Below are 21,753 nucleotides of genomic sequence, written 5' to 3'. Positions count from 1 at the left end.
TTTTTTTTTTTTTTTTTTTTTTTTTTTTTTTCTAGCTGGCTCCTTGTTGGGTAAAATTCAGGACTTGCGTGATTACTTTGTGTAAATGGGTATAAATGGTTTGTAGTGAGCTTGGTATGTGCGGTATAGTATGAATGGTATATGTAGCATTCTGTTTGTGTGTTAGCCAAGTAAATTGTGTGTTTTGGTTTTGTTAGTGTATTACAATACTTAACGTTAAACAGGTTGATAAGAAAAATAAAGTACAGTAATAAAGCGTTAAGCATGGTACACGTAGAATTAACATAATATAAATCCTTATCAAAATCATATAAACTAGATTTTCTTATTAACAGTAGAAAACAATGCACTAGTCACTTCTGTAATTTAAGTTTAGTTAGGTCTTCCTCTGAATCAATTCGCTTAAGTAGTGATCCTTCTTCCTTTCTTAAATATACCTTTCCATGGGATGTCCAACAGAACTTATATTTTTCTTGGGCAGCATAATCTCTTGCTAGAAAGTAAAGTCGTTTGGTTTTAGGCGATAGATTTTCTGAAATATAAATGGGTACCTTAGGGCCCTGTATCTTTAATTGCTCGGAGTTAAGTTTATTATTACTATTTCCCTTGTTAAATTTCTTCGCAAGTTTTAAAACAGTCTCTTTTTGTTTAACTGTATTCAGGTCTACAATAACTGTCGAGTTATTCGATTTCTTATTCACTCTAAATATGTCTTTGACAACTATATCCTGGGTCGGTAGATTTATAATTTTACAAACGTCATGTAGGCAGTCCATTAGATCTTGTTTAGTTTCTCCAGTTTTCTTCGGGATATTCCGGATTTCAATACTAGAAGAACGATTTTGCTGTTCTAACTTATCTATTTTTTCTTCTAGCGACCGTATAAACATTTTATCCGCTTTTCTATCTTCTTCTATCTGTTTCATTTTCGTTAGAATTTCGTCATATTTCTGGGCCGTAAAATCCACAGACTCCTGGAGTTTGACATTCTGCTCTTTAATTTCACTTATAGTAGTTTGTAAATCTTTAAGCACAGCCATTATTGTATTTTTAAAATCATCAAAATCGGCTTGATCTGTCGATCTGTCTCTCTTCCTTTTCGTTCTCAGTGTCGGTTTAGATGGTATGACGTTGGTACTAAAGGTAGAACATAAGTCTGGGTCTGATTGACTATGTTGTGTCTGAAGTGGGTGGACGTCTAATGCAGCACCGGTTGCCGTTTTCGGTGGAGTTCTTTTCAAGGGCATTTTATTTTATTGAATAAAGAGGAAAATTAAATATAAATATTGTTATGTTGTATCTATGTACAACAATAACCAGTATATAATTTGCCAGACAATATTTCACATTCAATACAGTTACACAAGTTTTTTATCTATTAGCTTTTTTATTTTTACGTTTAAATTATCACTGCAATGCCAATCATTAGTAGACTTGGTTTTGTAAACATCGTCACATTCTAAGTAAGATGTGACAAATAAATATAATTCAATTTATTGTAGGTAGTCTTGTAAGAATGTTGCAGTACTCACGAATCATTTATGTACTTTCCGTACACAGAATTGTTTTATCAAGTAACTTTTAATCACTCACTTATTGAATTGTTACAAAGTTAACTATACCAAACTTTTAGTACTATTTTTTAATATGTTTGTTAACACTTGGACAAGTATTTGTTATTTAAATTCGGGTGACACATCTACTCAACACTGCGTCCGCGGAGGAAGTGATTATATGATTAATTAAGGATAAAAAGCATCTGGTTCATACTTCTCCATGAAACTGATTTTGGTAGCAAACTATATAAGTTTTATCGTAGTTTTTGTATTATTACAGCAGTCATTAAAATTAGTAATTAAAAATGAAAATAATGTTTCACACCTTAAAACTTAATTGTCGTTATTTTAAATATCGTTTTTTGAACTATAGTAATCGGAATACTGAATAATTTTCACATTTCCATCACATAAGAAAATGTTCCGAATCACTTTAATATATTATATTATATGTAGGTTTCTGTTATAAAATAAAGATAGGTACTTTTCATTTTAAAAAAATACTTTATTGTCTATTCATTTTAATCTAACATATTAAAATGAAAACTACGTTTGTTCGCTAAATCTTAATAACATCTTAATAATGTGCAGCGTGCACTAAAGGGGCGGCATGGTGTAAACGTGATGCGGAGTACGCCAGGGGAACCACGGGAACTGCGTGTGCTACCACAGGGGACACCACGGAGTGAGATACAATAGCTGGGCGGGACACCACGTCAACACGGGATTGATGCGAGACAGCTGCAGGAGCGTGGGCAACGGCAACAGGGGTGATAATGTGTCCCAAAGAACGTTTCTTCAGCAGATGTCCGTGGCCGGAAAGGGCAAGAGAAGAGTGCGCACCGAGGATGGGGGCCGCAACCACGGAGTGGGAAACGACAGCAGGGCTGGTGCGGACATCGACACGAGACTGATGAGAAACAGCGGCCGGAGCGATAGCGTGAGCCACGACAGGCGCGTAGGCGGCGCGTGCGACAACGGGCGCCACGACGGCGTGCGCCACGGCGGGAGCGGTGATAGTGTGTGACACGACGGCTGGGCTAGACACGACATCCACGCGGGACTGATGAGACACAGATGCGGGTGCAGTGGCGATGACTGGTGTGGCGTGAGCTACGAAGGGCGCGGCGTAAGCGATGTGTCCCAAGGAGCGCTTCTTCAGTTGGTGTCCATGTCCGAACCCTACAGCGGAGTGTCCCAAGAGAGGTGCGGCGTAAGCACCATGTATGGCCAAGACAGGAACGGTATGCGCGGTGACAATTGCGGGGCTGGTTCGCACGTCCACACGGGATTGATGAGACACAGCGGCAGGTACAGCGGCGATCACTGGAGCGGCATGTGTTATGACCGGGGCCGCGTATGCGATGTGTCCTAAGGAGCGTTTCTTCAGCAGGTGTCCATGGCCGAACCCAAGTGCAGAGTGTCCCAAGAGAGGAGTGGCGTAAGCACTATGCGCGGTGACAATAGCCGGGCTGGTTCGCACGTCCACACGGGACTGGTGAGAAACGGCGGCAGGCACTGCGACCACAGGGGCAATAGCGGCGTGCGCTACGAAAGCGGCTCCATGGTGCGACGGCTGCGCCAACGGGATCAGAGATGCGCACGCCACAGCGGCAAGAGCGGAGAACACCACCAGCAATTTCATTTTTGAATCGTGGTCTGTGTTGTGATTTAGCGAACACTATCACTTCAAACCGATTATCGGTTGACTGATAATGCAACAATGTTGTCAACGGCTTTTATACTGTCCACAGTCAAATTAGTAATTAAATTATAACCATATGAGGCTAAAAATTAATGTTTGTGAAACGACAATGTCAAGTGTCATATGAAAGTAAACAGCCTCGAGCCTTGCCCTAAGGACTTTTATGTTCATTTATGTCTCAAATTCGCTAAATTTAAATCAGTTATACAAACACAATTTGCGTAATCAGCTCAACGTTATTGAGTATCGATTTAATAAAAGATATTAACGAACAAAAGATTCTTTTTATCGCAATGAGAATTATCTTTAAGTTGTCAATCGCTTCATCTAGGCTGTAGTTTGACAAAATGAAGCGTTGCCAAATCTTAACCGATTTAAATGTTAGTTTAGTTTTAATATCACTTTTAACATAGAATAACAGTTATTTTAAATTTCAAGCATATCTATTACCGCTAGTGACTTTGGATCAGTTCTGTTTAGACTATGTTGATAAAAGTATGTAAACTGAAAAGGTGATTGAAAAATGATGACATTCAACAATCAAAACTTCTCATTATACAAATCTTACATGTCGATAATTCGCATTGACTTGAATATTTCACTCGGAAACATTTTATAATGGAGCAATGTCGGTACAAACCGGAAATCAAATAAAATTGTAACAGTATATTTCCGTTATTGAAAGTCATGTTTATTATTTTTTTGCTCTTAAAAGTATGTTATAATATTTGTCTATACATATATGTTTTTGTTATTTAATCAATGAATATTCTGCCCAAAAAACCCAGAAATTATTTAGTACCATCGTTATTCTGTAGCTTTTACATTTGGTTCAACATTTAGATAAATATGTGTAAAATGTTTTGTTTTGTTTAAGTGATTTTTTTTGCCATTTATTTTTTCCACCATTACATAATACCATCGTGACAGTGCCACTCAATAAGAAAACACACTTTGAAAGTAAAATATTTTATTTAAAACGGTAGGTATGGATTTGAAATTTACAAAATCATGAATCCATTTTAAGCCATTAAGAACCAAACTTAAAAGGTTAAAATAAATTCAACGATATTTTTTTTATTTTATGTAGTTACAATGTTTACCAAGAAGTAGCGTAGACTGATGGGGTCCAGAGCGAGCGAGCGTCGACGACAGCAGGCGCTGCCACAAGATGTTGGTTGTAAACGGCAGGAGCTACCACCTGCTCGGTCAAGAGCGCCGGGGAGCTGCGCACATCGTAGCGAGACTGGTGGGAGACAGCGGCGGGAGCGGCGTATAGGGGCGCAGAGTACACTGTGCGAGCGTCAACCACAGCGGGCGCCGCGGCAACCACGGCGGGAGAAGCGGAGACCACTGCAGGAGAGGTGGCGACCACAGCAGGAGAAGTGCGCACGTCCACTCTTGATTGGTGAGACACGGCTGACCCGGTCGAGTATACTGTAGCAGCGGGAGCGTAGACGGAAGGACTGGAGTACACCACGGGCTCGACTACCTGAGTTGCAAGCACGGATGTGGGTACAGTGTAGGCGACAGCATGTCCAACAGACCTCTTCTTCAGGCCAGGCTCACCGCTAGGTGCGGCAGCCGCCAGCGCCAACGCAGCAACGAACACCACCAGCGATTTCATTATGAACGTGGTCTGTGTTTTTAGACGTTAGAAGATCACTTCAAGCTGTCAAAGCCGACTGATGTTCGATGTTTTGCTGTAACACTATTTATACGGATGACCATAATCTATGCATAAATCTATTGCGAGCGTTATTTGGGCGTCGTGTAATACAAAACCCACTGTCCTCGGTTGCCGAATTTAGTTGACAAAAATGTCGCACTTGCGCTTGTTACAGATGTATCGTTACGGGCTATTGCTTGTCCTTGGCATTTCTTTTAATTACACTAATAGGCTGAATTCGCACATAAAAACGTTATTTACTGAAGTTTGGAAACATTTGTCTTGTTAATGACGGACATGTCCGCTTAATATCCGCAATTATTTCTTATAAATTATTGCTATCCAGTATGAATATTAAATTAATTACATAACAATTGACATTTTGAGTCTCCGTTTTAATTACATTTGAATAAACATTTGGGTTCAAACTTTTGGCACAGACGAACGTGTCATTTGAAGTTTTGCAAATATATTTTTCTACCAATATATTTAGGAATTAACACTTTAAATATAATTGAACATACTTTATAATATAGATTATTTGAAACACGATTAAAAATTATACAGTAAAACTAATAATATAAATGTAAAGGTAAGTCTCTGAAATCATTATGATATAGTTCATAATCTTTCTCATATTTCAGGTTCAACAATGCGGAAGATCACCAAAGGTACAAAGAGACTATGAATATCCGTTTAGTTACAGTGTTACAAAGGCGAATTGATCAGCTATGGATCGAAATCCTGTCATAAACGAATACATAAATTTTACGCACCTAAATCTTGGTCTTCCTCACCGAATATTTATTTTTAAAATACGTTTGGTTATGTTCATTCTTTCCTATGATCCTCCATCATAGAAATTGGGACATAAAGTAAGGATCTTATAAACTTAACGCTTTATTCATATGTCATGAAACAAGAAAATATTGATTTAGCTAGTATAGATTGGGACTCTATTAATACTAAGGTAAGTAATACGTTTAAGTTTAAACCTTTCTTATTTTAGTTTGTGTAAACATATTATTTGTTAGTTTTTCGTAAAGCTAAAGATATGTAAATTGTCCTTTATATTTTACTGAACTTTAATTAATTGACAGAGATTGAATTTTTTCTATTGTATTGTTCACATTAGTAAGAGTCCAAAAAAAGGTATAATAATGTTTCTCATTTAGTTTGAACGTCCCCTTAATTAGAAAAAAATTCTGGGAATGATGCCGGATGTCAGAGACGGATTTTCCCTTTATTGTTTCAAACTCGCTCGAGTCAAAATGTCAACAGATACGAGTATGTATACGTATTCATATGAGTATGTATACAGGAAAAAAAGTACATAAAATTAATCCAAAGAGTTCAAAGATACATAATTATCGGTACAAATACAAGGTCAATGTCTACCTACTAACAGCCCACAAAAGCCCTGACGTTAATAACATGATCTACATAGTGTCCGCCTTTCGAAAAGCTGTTTGTATTGTACAAACATACATGGAGGTAAAAAGATATCACACTAGCTTTTGCCCGCTACTTAGTTTTCGTGCATTTAAAAGATTTTATGTCGTTGCTATCAGCAACTATTGAATAATTGTATCAAATCATGGACAAATGTATCCCTAAAGTTATCGTATATAGCACATTTCAGACTATGTTTTATATCGGTGCTAAATATTCATATACATTAAATGTATTTTTCAACCAAACAAAACTTAACACTTATAATAAATACTAGCTTTCGCCCGCGACTCCGTCCTCGCAGAATTAAAAAAAAATACTTTATTATTAGCCTATGTGTTTTTCCGGAATGTGTTCTATCTATATGTATGCCGAATTTCAGAGAGATTCATGCAGCCGTTTTGGAGATACTTTGTAACAAACATCCATCCATCCATCCATCCGTCTAAATATTTGCATTTATAATATTGGTAAGATTACTTAGATTACTTATACTAAGCAAGTAAGCACGGCTATTGTCGAACGAAATGGTCACTGCAATACGTGAAACCTTTCACACCATACTTGGCTAATATACGAACTTAACTAATGACAACACTTTGCGAACAATGCCAACTCTACCAAATTTAGACTAACTAATAAAGTAACAAAGTAAAGACGCACTTACACAATCCATTTATACCTTTTTTTGCGCCACTAAATACAATAATGTGGTGGGTAATTAAAGTAATTATGGCTCTTAATGTTTAAAGTTTTTTTTTTTATTTGATATGATTGTGTAAGGTTTTTAAAAGGGAAATAAACTATGATGCGAGGTATAAGGAGTTTGTTTTCATCAGAACTAAATGAAAAGTATCTATTGGCGGTAAGTCACCGTATCAATGCACCTAGAACAAAAAAAATAACTTTTTGATAGGGTTCAAGAACATAACCAATCAGCGATCTAAGAATTTGCGTAGAGTTAGTAGAGTGCACCTTGATCCACTCCTTTTACTAAAATCCAGAAAAGTGACAATGACATCTATCAGAAAAATCAAACTCTAAAATGTTAAACTTGTTGGGCTCTCATACGCCATCTATTGTTACTTAAATTATTAAGTAAGTTACTTCTTATTAGCAATGTAGTGAATAATTACAATTACTTACTTCAACAATAGATGGCGTTGATTTATGTACAGAACACAACGAAAACGGTTTTTTTTTTCATTTTTCAGAGTGTGAGACTAACATTTTTGATTATTTCTTTATTTTTTTAATATCTTTGTCCAGGAGTTTCGGCGGTGTAAACTTACGGTTACAATATGTTATGTATTCTAGATATGTATTGATATATTTTATATATATTATTTAAAAAGATTATTATGTCCACTTCCTCCTCAAAAAGTTTACAAAAACAAACAAAATATAAATGAAATAATTTTATTTCAATCAACATTGGTATCAAATGCTCTGATCTCGTAAATGGTAATGAAGTATTGTTTAATTAGAAATTTACGAGCATTCTTGTGACAAACATATCTGAGAGAAAGCATCGGTGAATCTTCTCACAGTACTAACACACCTACAATTTTCATTACAATTCTTATTACATAGCCCATTGCATTAAAAACCATTATTACCACTGAATTATTATTGTTTCACTTAAATTAAAAACAAGGTAAAACAAACAACATTATTTAACACTAGTTATGTATGTACTTGATATACACAAGTATTAGAAAAAATAACCTTAATACAGCTTAATAAGTGTAAAAACCCGAAGAGTGTCCCGAATGAAGTTTCGCCAGGAGTCCTTGGCAGGAACGTAGGGAATCCCAACATTACGCGGCCGTATCATACAATCGGCCGAAACTAGGTCATTGATTTGATTAACACAGAAGTTGAATGGAGTCACGTCCGAACTAAAATTATTTTACGTCTTTAAACAATTTAAGTACAAAGTTATTATGTAATAAATGTAGTATTACGCATCTAAAAACAAAGTATGTTATTTATAATTCGTTTAATTTTTTTTCGTATAACTTTTAAATTATTTTATTTAACCTTCAATGGTGTTATTATAAAAAATATCTATGTATAATTAACAACAATATTGTCCTTCAGTGCTAAATATACTACGGTAAATTTTTATAAAACATATATTCAGTTCAGAATCTTACAACTGTTTCTACCTATTTACTTTTCAGCCATTATTGTGAAGTCAAAATTAAAAAAATATTTCATTTGTTTATTTATACAAATTTAAGTAAAGAACTATCATAGCATATGGTCTATAATCTATAGTATTTTTATATATATATATATTATAACGACTCCACAGATTTTGTATTCAAGAATAAGACTTGCTTGACCTTCGCTGCCAATTGCAATAGAAGCAATTCGGAAAATCCGTGTTCAAAGCTTGCAACACAGTTTTTTTACAGTCATAACAGCATTGCATGTTTATGTATGAAATTGCTGAAGAAAATGCATATTTAGTTATATTCCAACATTCGCAAAACTATATGTAACGTTCTCTTTGAAACAGTCTCAAGAGATATACTTAATAAGTACTGAGGAAATGTAATGATAAGTAAAAGCCACGTGAATTTACACTATATTTAATAAAAACGAACAGCTTCTAAAATAATAATATCTAAAAGCATAATATACGTAATAGTCCTTTTAAAATATGAAGCTATTGTCAAATATGAATTGACGATACAACGGAAGTTGATTTTACCAATTCATCACTAAATTATATACAAAAACTTTTTTTATTTAAATGAATCGTAGTCGTAATGAATACAATAACATACTAATGTAGTTAATAGAGGCCAGTTATCTTGAAGTATAGAGGATGTTGTAACTATTTCTATCTTGCATAATACAATTTACAGTTCCAAACCTCGACTAAAGCGTATAAAAAATGTAAATAATGTAAGATGCCTTTGGTGTTGATTGCCTCAGATTACTACCGATGCATCGCTCGCTATAAGTTCGTTGCACTTTTGTTAGCAACGGAAGTCATCGCTGCGATTACGTAAGAAATGATTTAACTCGAACCGTAACAACTTTGTTTACAAGCGACTGAAAGTAAATAATTCGAATTTCATCTTTATCATTAGCACTGATCAAGTAGATGCAGACATTTCGTATGGTACTGAAAATCAGTCTATTAATAATTCATGGCTCTAGTTCCTTTCCTAGAGACAAACATTAGGTCATTATTTACTTTCCCATTATATTTTTTTTTGCCATACTTAGGAATTTTTTTTGTCGCTTTTTGAACTCTGCCAATCCAAAGGTCAGACTTTTAAGCTTAAACGATTTCTTTTTATGACGCATGTCGCATGTCCTGTATTAAGTATGCACTATTGTAACATTTTAAACAATAACGTGCATCAGTTGAGTATTGAAGACATAGATCTGGTTCAGCGAACCGTTGCGCAAGCCGTGCCGCCGCTGCGCCCGCGCAAGTCCGGTTCGCGTTTGCGCTGGAAAGCCCCTCTTATGCAAGCCCTCTACGCAATGCCCAAATTCATCCTGGTGTACAATTACAACCTAAAAATTACACTCTTTAATATATGGTACTGGAATATTTGACAAATTTTTTGAACATTTATTTTTGTAACATCTACCGCACTTAGAGTTGTTAACAGCAAACTATAAATATGCTTAGTTCTTATAAGGATAGATATGCCTCCTGTGTTAATTCTAAAAATAGTCCTTATGCTACCTATAAAAGACTAATTAATTGCTCGTAATTTCAAATAACACATTTCCGGCATTATTATAGTGCATCTACAACATTTAACTCATTCAATTAAATTTAACAAAATATGCAATAAAATGTTTTTTTTTTTGTAACACATAAATTTTATGCTCACATGGTAAACATGTGCATATTGAGCGCGTTGAAATCTTTTATATGACAAGTTAACATGTGAGCCCATGCGTGCCATATTCTACACTCAATGTATGACTTAAACTATGTTTTGATATTAGGTAATATTTTCTTATAAGCTTGATAGTAGACCAAGCTTCCTTTAATGAAGTAGTGAAAGTGGAACAAAGCCAACTATGGGGACGACGCAAGTAATTCCATAAAATTCTCAACTTTATTAATAAATATATTACAGAATGACTGGTGTAACACTTAACTATGAAGCAAAATGCTAATAGTGCAAGACTAAACCACAATATGACCCATATATAAATATCTAATTCTATAAACAATCAGTAAATCCTTGCCAAGAAATCTAATTTCGTATAAAACATATTCTATTGTTCCATAAAAGCATACGAACAGTGTCCATATATTCTGGCTATCTTAAATTCAATTCTATGATATTTTAAAACTAAATCCTTTTTTCCTCAACTTTTATAAATTACAAGGACATCTACAAGATGCCTCAAACAGCAAATCCGCTATCGTGACCCCGATGACATCCCAGTTGCATAACGCTTATTCAGAACCCAGACGTGAATGATCCGGAGGGTTGATCAATGATATTGACGTCAGACCCCGTACCAAAATCATTAACAATAAACCAACTCGCACACTTTTGCGTAGGAAACAACGATACAGTTTGGCGATATTGTCTCCGTTAGAGTTTAATGGTACAAGTATGAGTCGATCATCTTACAAAATCGAGCAGCGTGCATCTTTGCGTTGGTTGAAGTATAAAGCGTTGTCGACGGAGTGGTGGCAGTCATTCGGACGCAAACAGAGCGTCGGTGAAGTGGTGAAAACGACTTAAAACAAGTTGTTATTTATTAGTGTTAAAAAGGAAAAAGTGTAAGAAAAAGTAAGTTTATAGTGCCTGTGATAATATTAATCAGTGAAAGAGTAACAATAACACAAATTTAATATAATTTTTAACAACATTTCATACAAACTTAAGTGTTAATTATCTTAACCCGCAGTTCCATTATTTAAAAGAAATTATATATATGGTGAAAATTTTTTTTATTAGGAACGAGAAATATTATTAAATTTCCCCACCCAACCAATGGAAACAGACACCTCTTAATTGCTATGCTTGGTTAAAAATAATGACTCTTAAATTCTAACCTATTAATAATATGTTATTTGATATTTATGCGTTATAACGCATTTTGAATATAAACGGTACTTTTATATTATTTCACTACATTATATAAGTAATAGAGATGACTATCATGTCATCTTTCTATATAATAATGTACGATAGCCTTACTCATAATACTTTCACTGTCTAACGAAGCATGTAGCAAGCTCTCTAACTCACGGCGCGTATCAGGACTATTACCATGCCAACTGCATTTGAACTTTCCATTTAAACAATGCTTCGAGGGATAGTTAACTTATAAAACTACAATAAGTAAAAGTCAGTAAACAAAAGAAGACTATGTTAAATAATGAGCAACAACTCATAAATTGCATAATGCGGTTACGGATTTGTTACGTGAAAAGATGACGCATAGACGCGATGTGCTTACCAAATAGCTTCTTGTGCCGGTTTCGGATCGACAGTGACACCAATTCAATTTCTTTCATAACAAAAACAATAAACAAACCTATTAGTCGAAACCATAAAATGTTTAAGTGACTTTTATCGCATCCGTTAGCATCTTTGGAAAAGAAATTATTACTTATTCAATAAGGCTTTTTATTTTCTCTACATGCCATATTGTACATAAAATACTGTAACTTAATTAAAATTTTTAACCTGTTATAGTAAACATACATAACAGTGTACGTAATACGTCACTTCAACATCCGACATGTGAGAGTGCTTTCGCAGGCCCACGCTAGTGAACGCGCAGGCTCGGTCGCTCGCCGGCTAGTATTATTCGCGTTTACATAATACCGACCGTCTGCGAAAGTAAAAGCACTCGCAGAGAGTTTCGAAACATCATCGTTTTAAATGCGTTAAACGAGATTAAATAACACCAATATTTCAACGCTATTCTTATTCACAGAACATGCGGTGGTCTTTATCAAGTTGTTTACTGCTATCAATAACAATAGCGGTTGTAGCAGCAGACTGGTCCTGGGGAAACGAGAAAAATACCGAAGTACAAGAGCAAAAAGAAAAATCTACTGAATTATTAGAAGGCGAGCACCTTACTGTGGCTCAAGACAAAAGCCTTGAAACTAATGAGACAGTGCTCGACGGAATTGTTGATGAACTAATTAATGGCAAACAAGGAAGAAGTTTGGGTGGCTTCGATGAAGTGTACGGTGATCCCACCATAAAAGAAGCACTGGATTCGGGAGATGATACCGAAGCGAGAAACCTCATCAAAGATCGTCTGTGTACTTTAGGTCTCATACAGGTTAGTTTATTTGCACATTAATTAATTAAATAATTAATATTAAAATAACGTGAAATTTTATTATCCTTATATAAATGATTTTTTCTATATTTGTTTTACTTTTTTTTAGTGTGAAGAAGGCGAAACTCAAGAAAAGCGGACCTATGTGTCTCCCGACGACCTCATTTACGCACAGCCTGTGGACATAAAGCCTATCGGTAAACCAGTTGCTTCTATTGCAATTCGAGGACCTCCAAGAGCGTACGGTCCACCAAAACCGATGCCATACCCTTCTCGTCCACAAAAGCTGCCACCAAAGAGAATCGGATACGGAGGCAACATTCGCCCCGGATTTTCAGACAAATATGGCCTTTCTGGTAGCAATTACCAATTTTCTCAAAACAGCGGAGTATACAATGCCCATGAAAGTAATTTCGTAACAAAGCCGCCAATATATGCCAATGAAAGACCCTATGCTTTTGAAAATTCTAAGCCTACTTACAACAAAGTACCTGCTAACGTCCAGACTGGGGTCAAAACAGACATCGTGCAACAACATGTACACCACCACTACGTTCACAGTGATGCTGAAAAAGATCCTAAAGTTATCATTAAGCCTGTAGCAATTCCTGTCGGATCTGTTGGACATTTAGGATCGCAAAACTTTGCTCATGAGTCATCTGACGTTATAACAGCATCCGGTGGTGACTACAGTTCAATTACATCGGGGGGCTTCAAACCTATGACAGGAAACTATCCATTGTACACAAAACCAGTGTACGAAGCAGATACCGTTTACGGTTCCCAATACGGTCATAGCAATGTCAATAAGGGAAGTGCCAATATTGCATCCCAATCTTTACCTAATCAATATGCGAACAACGTCTTCGATGATCAAAAGTACAGTAACTCATTAGGAAGTTACGCGTCTCAAAATACAGAATTTTACAAGAAAGAACTTAATGTGGGATCCGCTAACAATTTATACAACCAAGGTCCAGCAACTTTCGGTCAAAGCAACCAACAAAATTACCAACAAAATTATCAACAAAGTTACCATGAACCAAAAGCTCAAGGGTTCGACTGCGTTTGTGTGAACTACGATCAATGCCCCAGCCAAGAAATAATTGGCCGCAGGGACGACTTATACTTGCCTATCGATCCTCGTAATAAAGGCAGTGAAATTACAGCACTTACTGAAGAACAACTAGACAACTTAAACGCAACTGTAACTTCAGATTTAGAAGTCGATGCACAACAAAATCAAACAACCGTCAAGAGCATAAGCAAAAGAGAAGCGACTACTGAAAAACAGGATGACACTGACAAAGAAGCTGAACCAGTAAGTGTAACTAATATTTGGTATAGTTAGAAATATAAATTAACATAAACATAATTTCGCATTCCATACTGATCTCTCTTGACGTTTCACATCCTCTTAAATCCATATTACGACTCCTTCATGATCATTATCATCAAAATAGACTGGGGTAACAACTTACTCGTGTATTACAACTGGATATGAATGATCTGCAGATTTTATATATCATATCCATTTGCAATATCGTACAAAAGAAAAACTAAACAATGGGCACTTACAAATAGCTAACAATATATTTGAAATTATTTTATTTACAAAATACGATATTACTGCAGCGCGTCTTCGGACTGGCCGGCTACGGCGGCAATGGCGGTAATAACAACAAACAAGTGCAGCCCACGTTTGGTGTCTCTTTTGGGTTGCCCCAGCCTTCCCACGGTGGATATCCCATAAATCCCTTCAATGCTAATCCCATATACAATCCTTATGGTCCAGCTTTGAATGGTGGTGGCATTAATTTAGGATTGCTCTCGGTTAACCCTTTACTAGCCGTCCAAGTGACCAAAAATGATTACGGGGAAAAAATTGTAAAACCATTTGTCAATTTACACGTTACGCCTAACGAGCACGTCGTCAATAAAATTGGTGATTTATTCCATGAAAAGAAACTTTATCTTTTGAACAAGCACGAACATTACCATCATCACAATCCTTACGATGTTTACCATAACAAGCCTTACGCGTATCCTCATCACGAATATGGCCCGCATCATAATTACCCCGCTCCAATATTTTCTCCGCACTCGCCTCATTATGGCGGTTATTACAAAACAAGTCCTTATAATTCTCCAGAACCGCATGTAGGTAATGAGGACTATTATGATGATGATAATACGAATGTTAATGATGATCAGGTTGATTATAATTATCAAAACAATGGTTTTTATACCCCGAGCTTCGAGAGGTCCGCTAATGTAACAGCTGATAATCACAATAGCTACGCTAACAGATACGCTTATTCCCGTTCCTTAACTGTTCCTTCTCACCGTCCTGGGGCAAACCGGGGCGGCCAGAGTATACGATTTCCTGAGAATAGAAGGAAGAGAGAAGTTTCTCTAGAGAAATCTATTGAAGAGGTAATATAATTTAATTGTCGTCAAGAAAATTGTAGGCCCATAGTAGTGTTATAGTCTTATTGTAGATTGTATAATAAGAAAACTGAAACTTTATCTTCTTTATAGCGTCAGGGATACTTCGGACGCCCCAGTCCACAACGATGCCAACAGAACCAAGTGTGCTGTCGCCGACCGTTGCGTCCTCAGGCATCCAACCGAGGCCAGTGCGGTATCCGACACTCACAAGGGATTAATGGAAGAATAAAGACACCCTCATACATAGATGGCGACAGTGAATTTGGAGAATATCCGTGGCAAGCGGCCATACTGAAAAAGGATCCGAAAGAATCAGTATATGTGTGTGGTGGTACACTTATTGACGGACTTCACATTATGACTGCTGCTCATTGCGTTAAATCGTAAGTATTTGATAAATATCGTTTATTTTTAGTTAAGTCCTTCGTACCCGAATAATATTATTCACAAAAAATTAATAAAGCTAAAAACAACGAGATCAAAATGCCATATCAGTTTAATAACATCTATTACATTTTCTATAGATACAAAGGATTCGAGCTAAGAGTAAGGCTAGGCGAATGGGACGTGAACCACGATGTCGAGTTCTACCCTTACATCGAGAGGGACGTAGTGTCTGTACACGTGCACCCGACGTACTACGCTGGCACGTTAGACAACGACCTTGCCATCCTGAAGCTGGAGCATCCAGTCGACTGGACCAAATATCCGCATATCAGCCCCGCCTGCTTACCAGACAAGTACACCGAGTACGCCGGACAGAGGTGTTGGACCACCGGATGGGGAAAAGACGCATTCGGTGACTATGGAAAATACCAGAACATTCTAAAGGAAGTCGATGTACCAATCCTAGCCCACGGCCAATGCCAGCAACAGTTGAAACAGACCAGGTTGGGCTACAATTATGAGCTAAACCCCGGTTTCATCTGCGCGGGTGGTGAAGAGGGCAAGGACGCGTGCAAGGGCGATGGTGGTGGCCCCCTGGTATGCGAGCGTAGCGGCACGTGGCAGCTGGTAGGCGTCGTCTCTTGGGGAATCGGCTGCGGCCAACCCGGCGTGCCTGGCGTCTACGTTAAGGTCGCACATTACCTGGACTGGATCTCGCAAGTTACTGGAAAATTCTCCAATTATTAAGAGATCGTAAATAGTATTTATTACCATTGATTTAGATATTAACGTTTATTTAATAAAGAATTTTAATTTATTATTTAACTTTGGGCGGTAATGCTCAGAGAATACGAGTAATCGCATATGCAGATTTTTGTAAATTAAACCATTTAAATATACTTTTTAGTAATATATTCGACTCTTTTCGTTTTTAATTCCAACCTTAAAAAGTTAAGAAAATATAATGAAGTAACTTTACTCATTTGGTTTCTGGGATGTTTGCTATGATAATATAGCGTGCAAAAAATAAAATGAAAATAAAATCACGAATCAAGATAATAATTTTGAATTTATAATTAAATTTTAATCCATTTTTGCTATCATGAATTTATGGTTATTTTTTATTTAAAGACACCTATGGAAGTGTTACAGAAAAACGTAAATTAATAAACTATTACAAAAGATTTATTCGTTCTGAAAAATTTGCACTAGATGGCGCTGTCCTAGCAAACAGACTATTTTTATGATTACCCGCATACAATTTCACGGATATTATCCAAAATATCATATTATTCTGATTTTACTTTACTCTTGTACCACGAAAATTGTTGTTTAAATAAAATAATCTCGTTGATTAAATTAATTAACAGGCACGTGTAAAAGTATTATTAAAAATTAAAAAAGAAGAAATAATAAAACATCAAATTATTTTGTCAATTTAATGTCAAAAAAGAACGTCATAAATAAATCCGAAATAAAGCTTACCTAATAAACATAATGACGGGCCGTACAACGGATCGAAAAGGCAAATCTAAAGAGTTAAAATCGCTTACAAATGAGCTTCAAAACGAAATAGCCGCATTCACGTTACCCAACAGCTTACCTTGCTCTGAAATAGACTTTCCAATAGCACCAAGAAGAAAACCACGCGCCAACTGGGACGAAATACTAGAGGAAAGTGATGAGAAGTTTCAAGAAATTGAAGAGTACGAAGATAGTAAAAAAGGACGACAACTGTTATCGCCATTTCTAAGTATATCGTTATTTTAACCCGTTACATGCCACTTTGAATTTGAACATTGAACGTGTTAAAACTGGGATAAACGCCACGCTAAAAGCGGACCACAAAATCTCGTAACTATTCAAAAAAAGCATACACAATGATGTATTTTAATAATTTTACAATTCCAAAAACTTATTTTGTTATGTTTTATATTTAATAAAATAATTTAAGTATTGGCAGATACTGAATGCAATTATTTGAAAGAAAAAGTCTTTGTCCACTTACAACCAGCCTTGGAAGAGACTCTTCATAAGGCTCAGATTTGGGAAGCGTTGAAACAACAAAAGTGTTTCTTCAATGGTATTGATCACATAGCACAAGTGAGTCAAACAAGAAGGTATAATACTGATTTAAACATAAATAGGTCAAGAGGGCTATTGGCCCATGTACAATGTTTACTGCCGTTACATATTCCATTTACAGAATAATTGCTTCCATTCTTACAGTTCAAGTTAAACACCACCCGTTTCTTGCAAATAACTTTAACTACCCTTTACTGCATAGTCTTGAATATTTTTTTGTTACAATATTTGATCTCCTTTAAAACTGACATACTATTGGTTTAACAAAAGATTATTCTTTCATAAGTTGAAAACCCTACATCAAATTTAATTTTATATGTATTTTTTTAATAATTATTTTTTTGTAGGTACTATGGAACAATAATCCAAAACATCCTCATCGTAAAGAACTCAATCTCCATATATTTAATATGCCTTGGGTTAGAGAACTACTAAAATCAAAGTAAGCATAATTATTCACTTCAAATACAGTTTTGAATTAATATCCATTACTCAATGAATTAAAAGCTAGATTATATTTATTTATTTGCCTACCAAGTAAAAGCAATCTATATATATAAAAAAGATATAGTCATCAGAATTTAACATTAATAAATTACTTTCCAGTCCCAGAGCTTATTATCCTAAGTCATGGTTATGGCCTGACGACTACGCAGCAACTGTGATACAGAAAACTGTTCGACAATACTTTGTGCAGAGGGAAGATGATGTTCAAGAGATGCGCAACTTTTGGAGGGTAACCAAAATATCTTTCTTATTAATAACAATTAGTTAAAATTACAATATATGTTAATACAGCATAATTCTGAAGGTTAAGACAGACTATTTTTTTAATAGATGAAGGCTATTGATCTCATTTTTATTTCCTTCAATACAAATTAAAATAATATGTGTATTGATTTAAAAACTTAATGAGTTTATTAGTAAATAAAAGTATTCTTAGCTAATATTATATAGCCATATTAAATCTGGTATTAGTAACTACAAGTATTTGTTGATGTTTAAGAATGTAATTAAACTTTTCAGAAATTGGAAGTGGAAAGAGCCATACCTGAAATACAAGGAAATCCACTTTTGTCTAAAAAATTTGCTACTTCACAAAATTGATACACACTCTTTCTTTTTAATTTTAATTTATTTCAATAAAACTATGCTAATAATTATCTCTCTATTTACTATTGACTATAACTTAGTATTGTAATGTAGATTTAATTCAGTGGGACGCCTTCATATAATGAGGGACTTGCAGGCTTTCCCAGGCCCATAGTGAATTGAACGGTTGGCTTTTCATCTCCTTCAGCGATCCTAGCCACTCTATTAGGACTGGTGTTGTAACTTAGTGGCATCACATACTCTTTCAAAATCTGAAAGCCATAATGAAAATATATAATTATAAAAGAGATTCAAATTATTATAAAAGAGCTCCTGGGTTAGTTACCACTAGATAACAATTCTAATAGTGAAAAAAAAATTATAGTACTGAAAAAGATGTTAAATTACTCTTAAAATTGTATTGCATATAGAAAATTCAAATCAAATTGATTACCTCCATTCCTTTGTTTTCATGATCTTTCATTATAAATTTCTTCATTAAAGGTGGCATTTCTATAGTTCTAGGCAATATGACATCTGGGAAATCATGTACATCTTTGATGGACTTCAGCAAATTTGCCTCTTCATGCTTTGGTATGAGTTTATAGTCAGGCTTATATGATGTTCTATAGATTTCAGTTAATTTTTCAAGCTTTTTACCTCTAAAAGTTTTCTCAACCCATACACGAACGCGACGCCTTTCCTAAAACCGATATAGAGCATTGTTGTTTAGATATTGAACATAGACAGTTAATACGACGAATGGAAATCTTTTTATAAAAGAGGGTTTAGAAAACCAGACTTGTTGTAAAAGTATATTTTCTTACCTCGTCGGGGCATGTTTCAACCTTAACTATCTTCATAAAACTCGGCTCGGGATATCTCTCAAATACAGATCGAACAATAATCCTACCAACTCCAAAGTTTTTTAAACTACCGACAATTTCCCATAACGTCTTCCCCTTAAAATCGGTAGTTCTTCCTACGTATTTTATAACAGTAGTTGTCATTTTTTCACAATTACAAAAACAAGAAAAAGTAAATGTTTAATAAGAGTGAAACAGTCTTCGAAATAGAGTTTAGATAATTCAAAGCAAACTTATTCAAAGTGCATAAATTATTAGAGAAAGTAAACTGTAGTATGGATGAGGTAAACCATAACTAGGTAGTCATTTAATTAAAAAAGTTATATTGGTATTTATTTTCTAACCTATTTTCAAACTCTGCTGTCTTTTTGACACTTTTCACATTTTGATTGTGACATTTTATTTTTGATCCATTCTACGCAATTTACATATAAATTGTTCAATTTTACTTGTTAAAATAAAAAAAACAGACGAATCAATAACTATAAAACCAATTTGAAACACCGTGTCACAATAAATTTTGTAATTATATTATTTCGTTACTTTCCTTAGTATTATGGGCTGCTCAGATTAAACGCAACTTTACGCTATTTTGTGAAAATCCCAAGGAAAACCTGAAAAACGTTTCTGTTGTTTTTTTATTATAGAAACACCAATTGCTTTAAAAATGTCCCGACATTATTGACAAGAAAAAAAATTAAAAGGTCTTTTTCGTACTGTACCGTCACGTCAAGTTTTCTATTATGCCATTTTTATGCCTCTGAAGGTTTTACTTATTTTCTGACACAATTAACCGCAATAGCAGCATCTGTTTCTCCGGCCGGATATCCTCGTTTTATTTTTTTTTAACTGATTTTTTTTGTTTGTGGCAACACCATACTAAAATTTATTTTTTCGACAAATAGAGGAACAGCGCCATCTGTTATCGATTTTCAAAATAATTATCCTTTTTACTGTAATGAAAAAGAATGTTACATTATAGTTTTTTTACAAAATCTTAGCAGCCTAATGTCATCCATCGGCGCATGCCTTCCTTCCGCATCTACCAGGGGGTGGAAACTTAGAAGAAGGACGATTTGTATGGAAAGTGGCGCCACCTTTTAAATCTTGGTAAACATCATTTCATCTCATGGCTAAGAAGAAGAAACATCATTTGTGTCATCGAGACATTCATGTGTCATCAAACCGCTACGTTTTTTCGTATTTCTATTTCTGTTCTTGTATTCTTAGTTAAATGTTGTTTCATTCATTTTGTTTTTAATTAAAATGTATTTTCGTGAAAAACGACGCTGTACGCAACTGTGTTTTAGATGGACTGATTATGGTAAGTTACAATTCAATAAAAATTTTCATGTTATTCCCATACGTCAGACTCATTTAAACATTTAAATATTTTCGTATTTTGGTGTAGTTTTTAGCACCACAGTGATTTATCCTTTCCGGTTATCATATTGAATGGTGCCCTACTTCTAATACATTTTACATATCAGTTCCTATACTTGATAGGAAATCACATTCTGTTTGTTTGTTGTATGTGCACATATACACGGTTTCCCCCTTCCTGAGAGACGGTCAGTGATGTTCAGAAAATGTGTGCCAATCACTGTAATTATAGAGCCATAAACTGATGTGTCTGAAATTAGTAGGTGGGTCCATGTGTGTATATGTAAAAATATATTTTTTTATTTGTAATTTTTTATTGTAAAGAAAAATTTGCTTGCCTATGTTGTAAGAGAATATGTTCAGAGTGTTTAAACTCGCAAATTACTACAAATTGCCAGTTGCCAGCTTGCATGTGACTGAAAATATTTTGGGGTTTGGTTTTAATTACAGGGTATGCATTCTTTTGTGACCGCGCTATACTATTTATTACCGTAAATGTAATTTTCAAATATATATATTAAAAATTAAAATATTGAGCTGATATCTTGAAAGTCATTGATGTATATGTACTTGCATAGATTTAAAATTAAGTTATGTAGAAATATAATAAATAATGTACAAAAATATAAAAATATTTTGTTTTTGTTTCCCCAATAATAATAGGATCATTTTAATAGAGGTATTTCATAGAAGGCTACTTGATATCGGCTCACTATATTAATAACTATATAAGTGGGTATATTATTTTTGAACATTGATTTAATGTCAATTTTAACTTTATTTATTAGATTCCCACTTATTAGT

The 21,753-nt window shown here is 34.9% G+C and overlaps 6 protein-coding genes across 7 annotated transcripts; 2 read left to right on the top strand and 4 right to left on the bottom strand.

Moving 5' to 3' along the window:
- Positions 1-353: 353 nt before the first annotated feature.
- Positions 354-1,716, bottom strand: LOC106120957 (uncharacterized). The gene has a single exon (XM_013316428.1). The coding sequence runs from the start codon at positions 1,245-1,247 to the stop codon at positions 354-356; it is 894 nt and encodes a 297-aa protein (XP_013171882.1). The 5' UTR covers positions 1,248-1,716.
- Positions 1,717-2,085: 369 nt separating this feature from the next.
- Positions 2,086-3,215, bottom strand: LOC106121531 (cuticle protein LPCP-23-like). Its single transcript, NM_001312020.1, is given in 1 exon segment — positions 2,086-3,215. A coding segment is annotated over 1 exon segment (1,068 nt). The 5' UTR covers positions 3,202-3,215; the 3' UTR covers positions 2,086-2,133.
- A 1,001-nt stretch (positions 3,216-4,216) lies between these two features.
- On the bottom strand, positions 4,217-4,942 carry CPH6 (cuticular protein hypothetical 6). The gene is given in 1 exon segment (NM_001312197.1): positions 4,217-4,942. A coding segment is annotated over 1 exon segment (528 nt). The 5' UTR covers positions 4,889-4,942; the 3' UTR covers positions 4,217-4,360.
- Positions 4,943-11,078: 6,136 nt separating this feature from the next.
- LOC106121472 (uncharacterized) lies at positions 11,079-16,437 on the top strand. The gene is made up of 5 exons (XM_013317157.1): positions 11,079-11,172; positions 12,329-12,685; positions 12,795-14,006; positions 15,227-15,519; positions 15,661-16,437. Exons 2-5 carry the CDS (start codon positions 12,332-12,334, stop codon positions 16,268-16,270), a joined length of 2,469 nt encoding a protein of 822 aa, XP_013172611.1. The 5' UTR covers positions 11,079-11,172; positions 12,329-12,331; the 3' UTR covers positions 16,271-16,437.
- Positions 16,438-16,934: 497 nt separating this feature from the next.
- Positions 16,935-18,771, top strand: LOC106121021 (uncharacterized). 2 transcript variants are annotated; one of them, XM_013316499.1, is made up of 5 exons: positions 16,935-17,276; positions 17,478-17,626; positions 17,956-18,050; positions 18,215-18,344; positions 18,635-18,771. In XM_013316499.1, exons 1-5 carry the CDS (start codon positions 17,021-17,023, stop codon positions 18,713-18,715), a joined length of 711 nt encoding a protein of 236 aa, XP_013171953.1. In that variant the 5' UTR covers positions 16,935-17,020; the 3' UTR covers positions 18,716-18,771. The 2 variants fall into 2 exon arrangements, with proteins under 2 accessions (XP_013171953.1, XP_013171954.1); XM_013316500.1 differs by having other exon boundaries at positions 16,938-17,276; positions 17,487-17,626.
- Positions 18,724-19,940, bottom strand: mRpS34 (mitochondrial ribosomal protein S34). Its single transcript, XM_013316501.1, has 3 exons — positions 19,528-19,940; positions 19,155-19,403; positions 18,724-18,972 (listed from the first exon to the last, which is right to left on the bottom strand). Exons 1-3 carry the CDS (start codon positions 19,708-19,710, stop codon positions 18,817-18,819), a joined length of 588 nt encoding a protein of 195 aa, XP_013171955.1. The 5' UTR covers positions 19,711-19,940; the 3' UTR covers positions 18,724-18,816.
- Positions 19,941-21,753: the final 1,813 nt, after the last annotated feature.

This window comes from Papilio xuthus, unplaced genomic scaffold, assembly GCF_000836235.2.
Source record: "Papilio xuthus unplaced genomic scaffold, Pxut_1.1 DF826945.1, whole genome shotgun sequence".
In the NCBI taxonomy this organism is placed as follows: Eukaryota; Metazoa; Arthropoda; class Insecta; order Lepidoptera; family Papilionidae; genus Papilio; species Papilio xuthus.
This window is presented reverse-complemented; position numbering and strand designations above follow the sequence as displayed.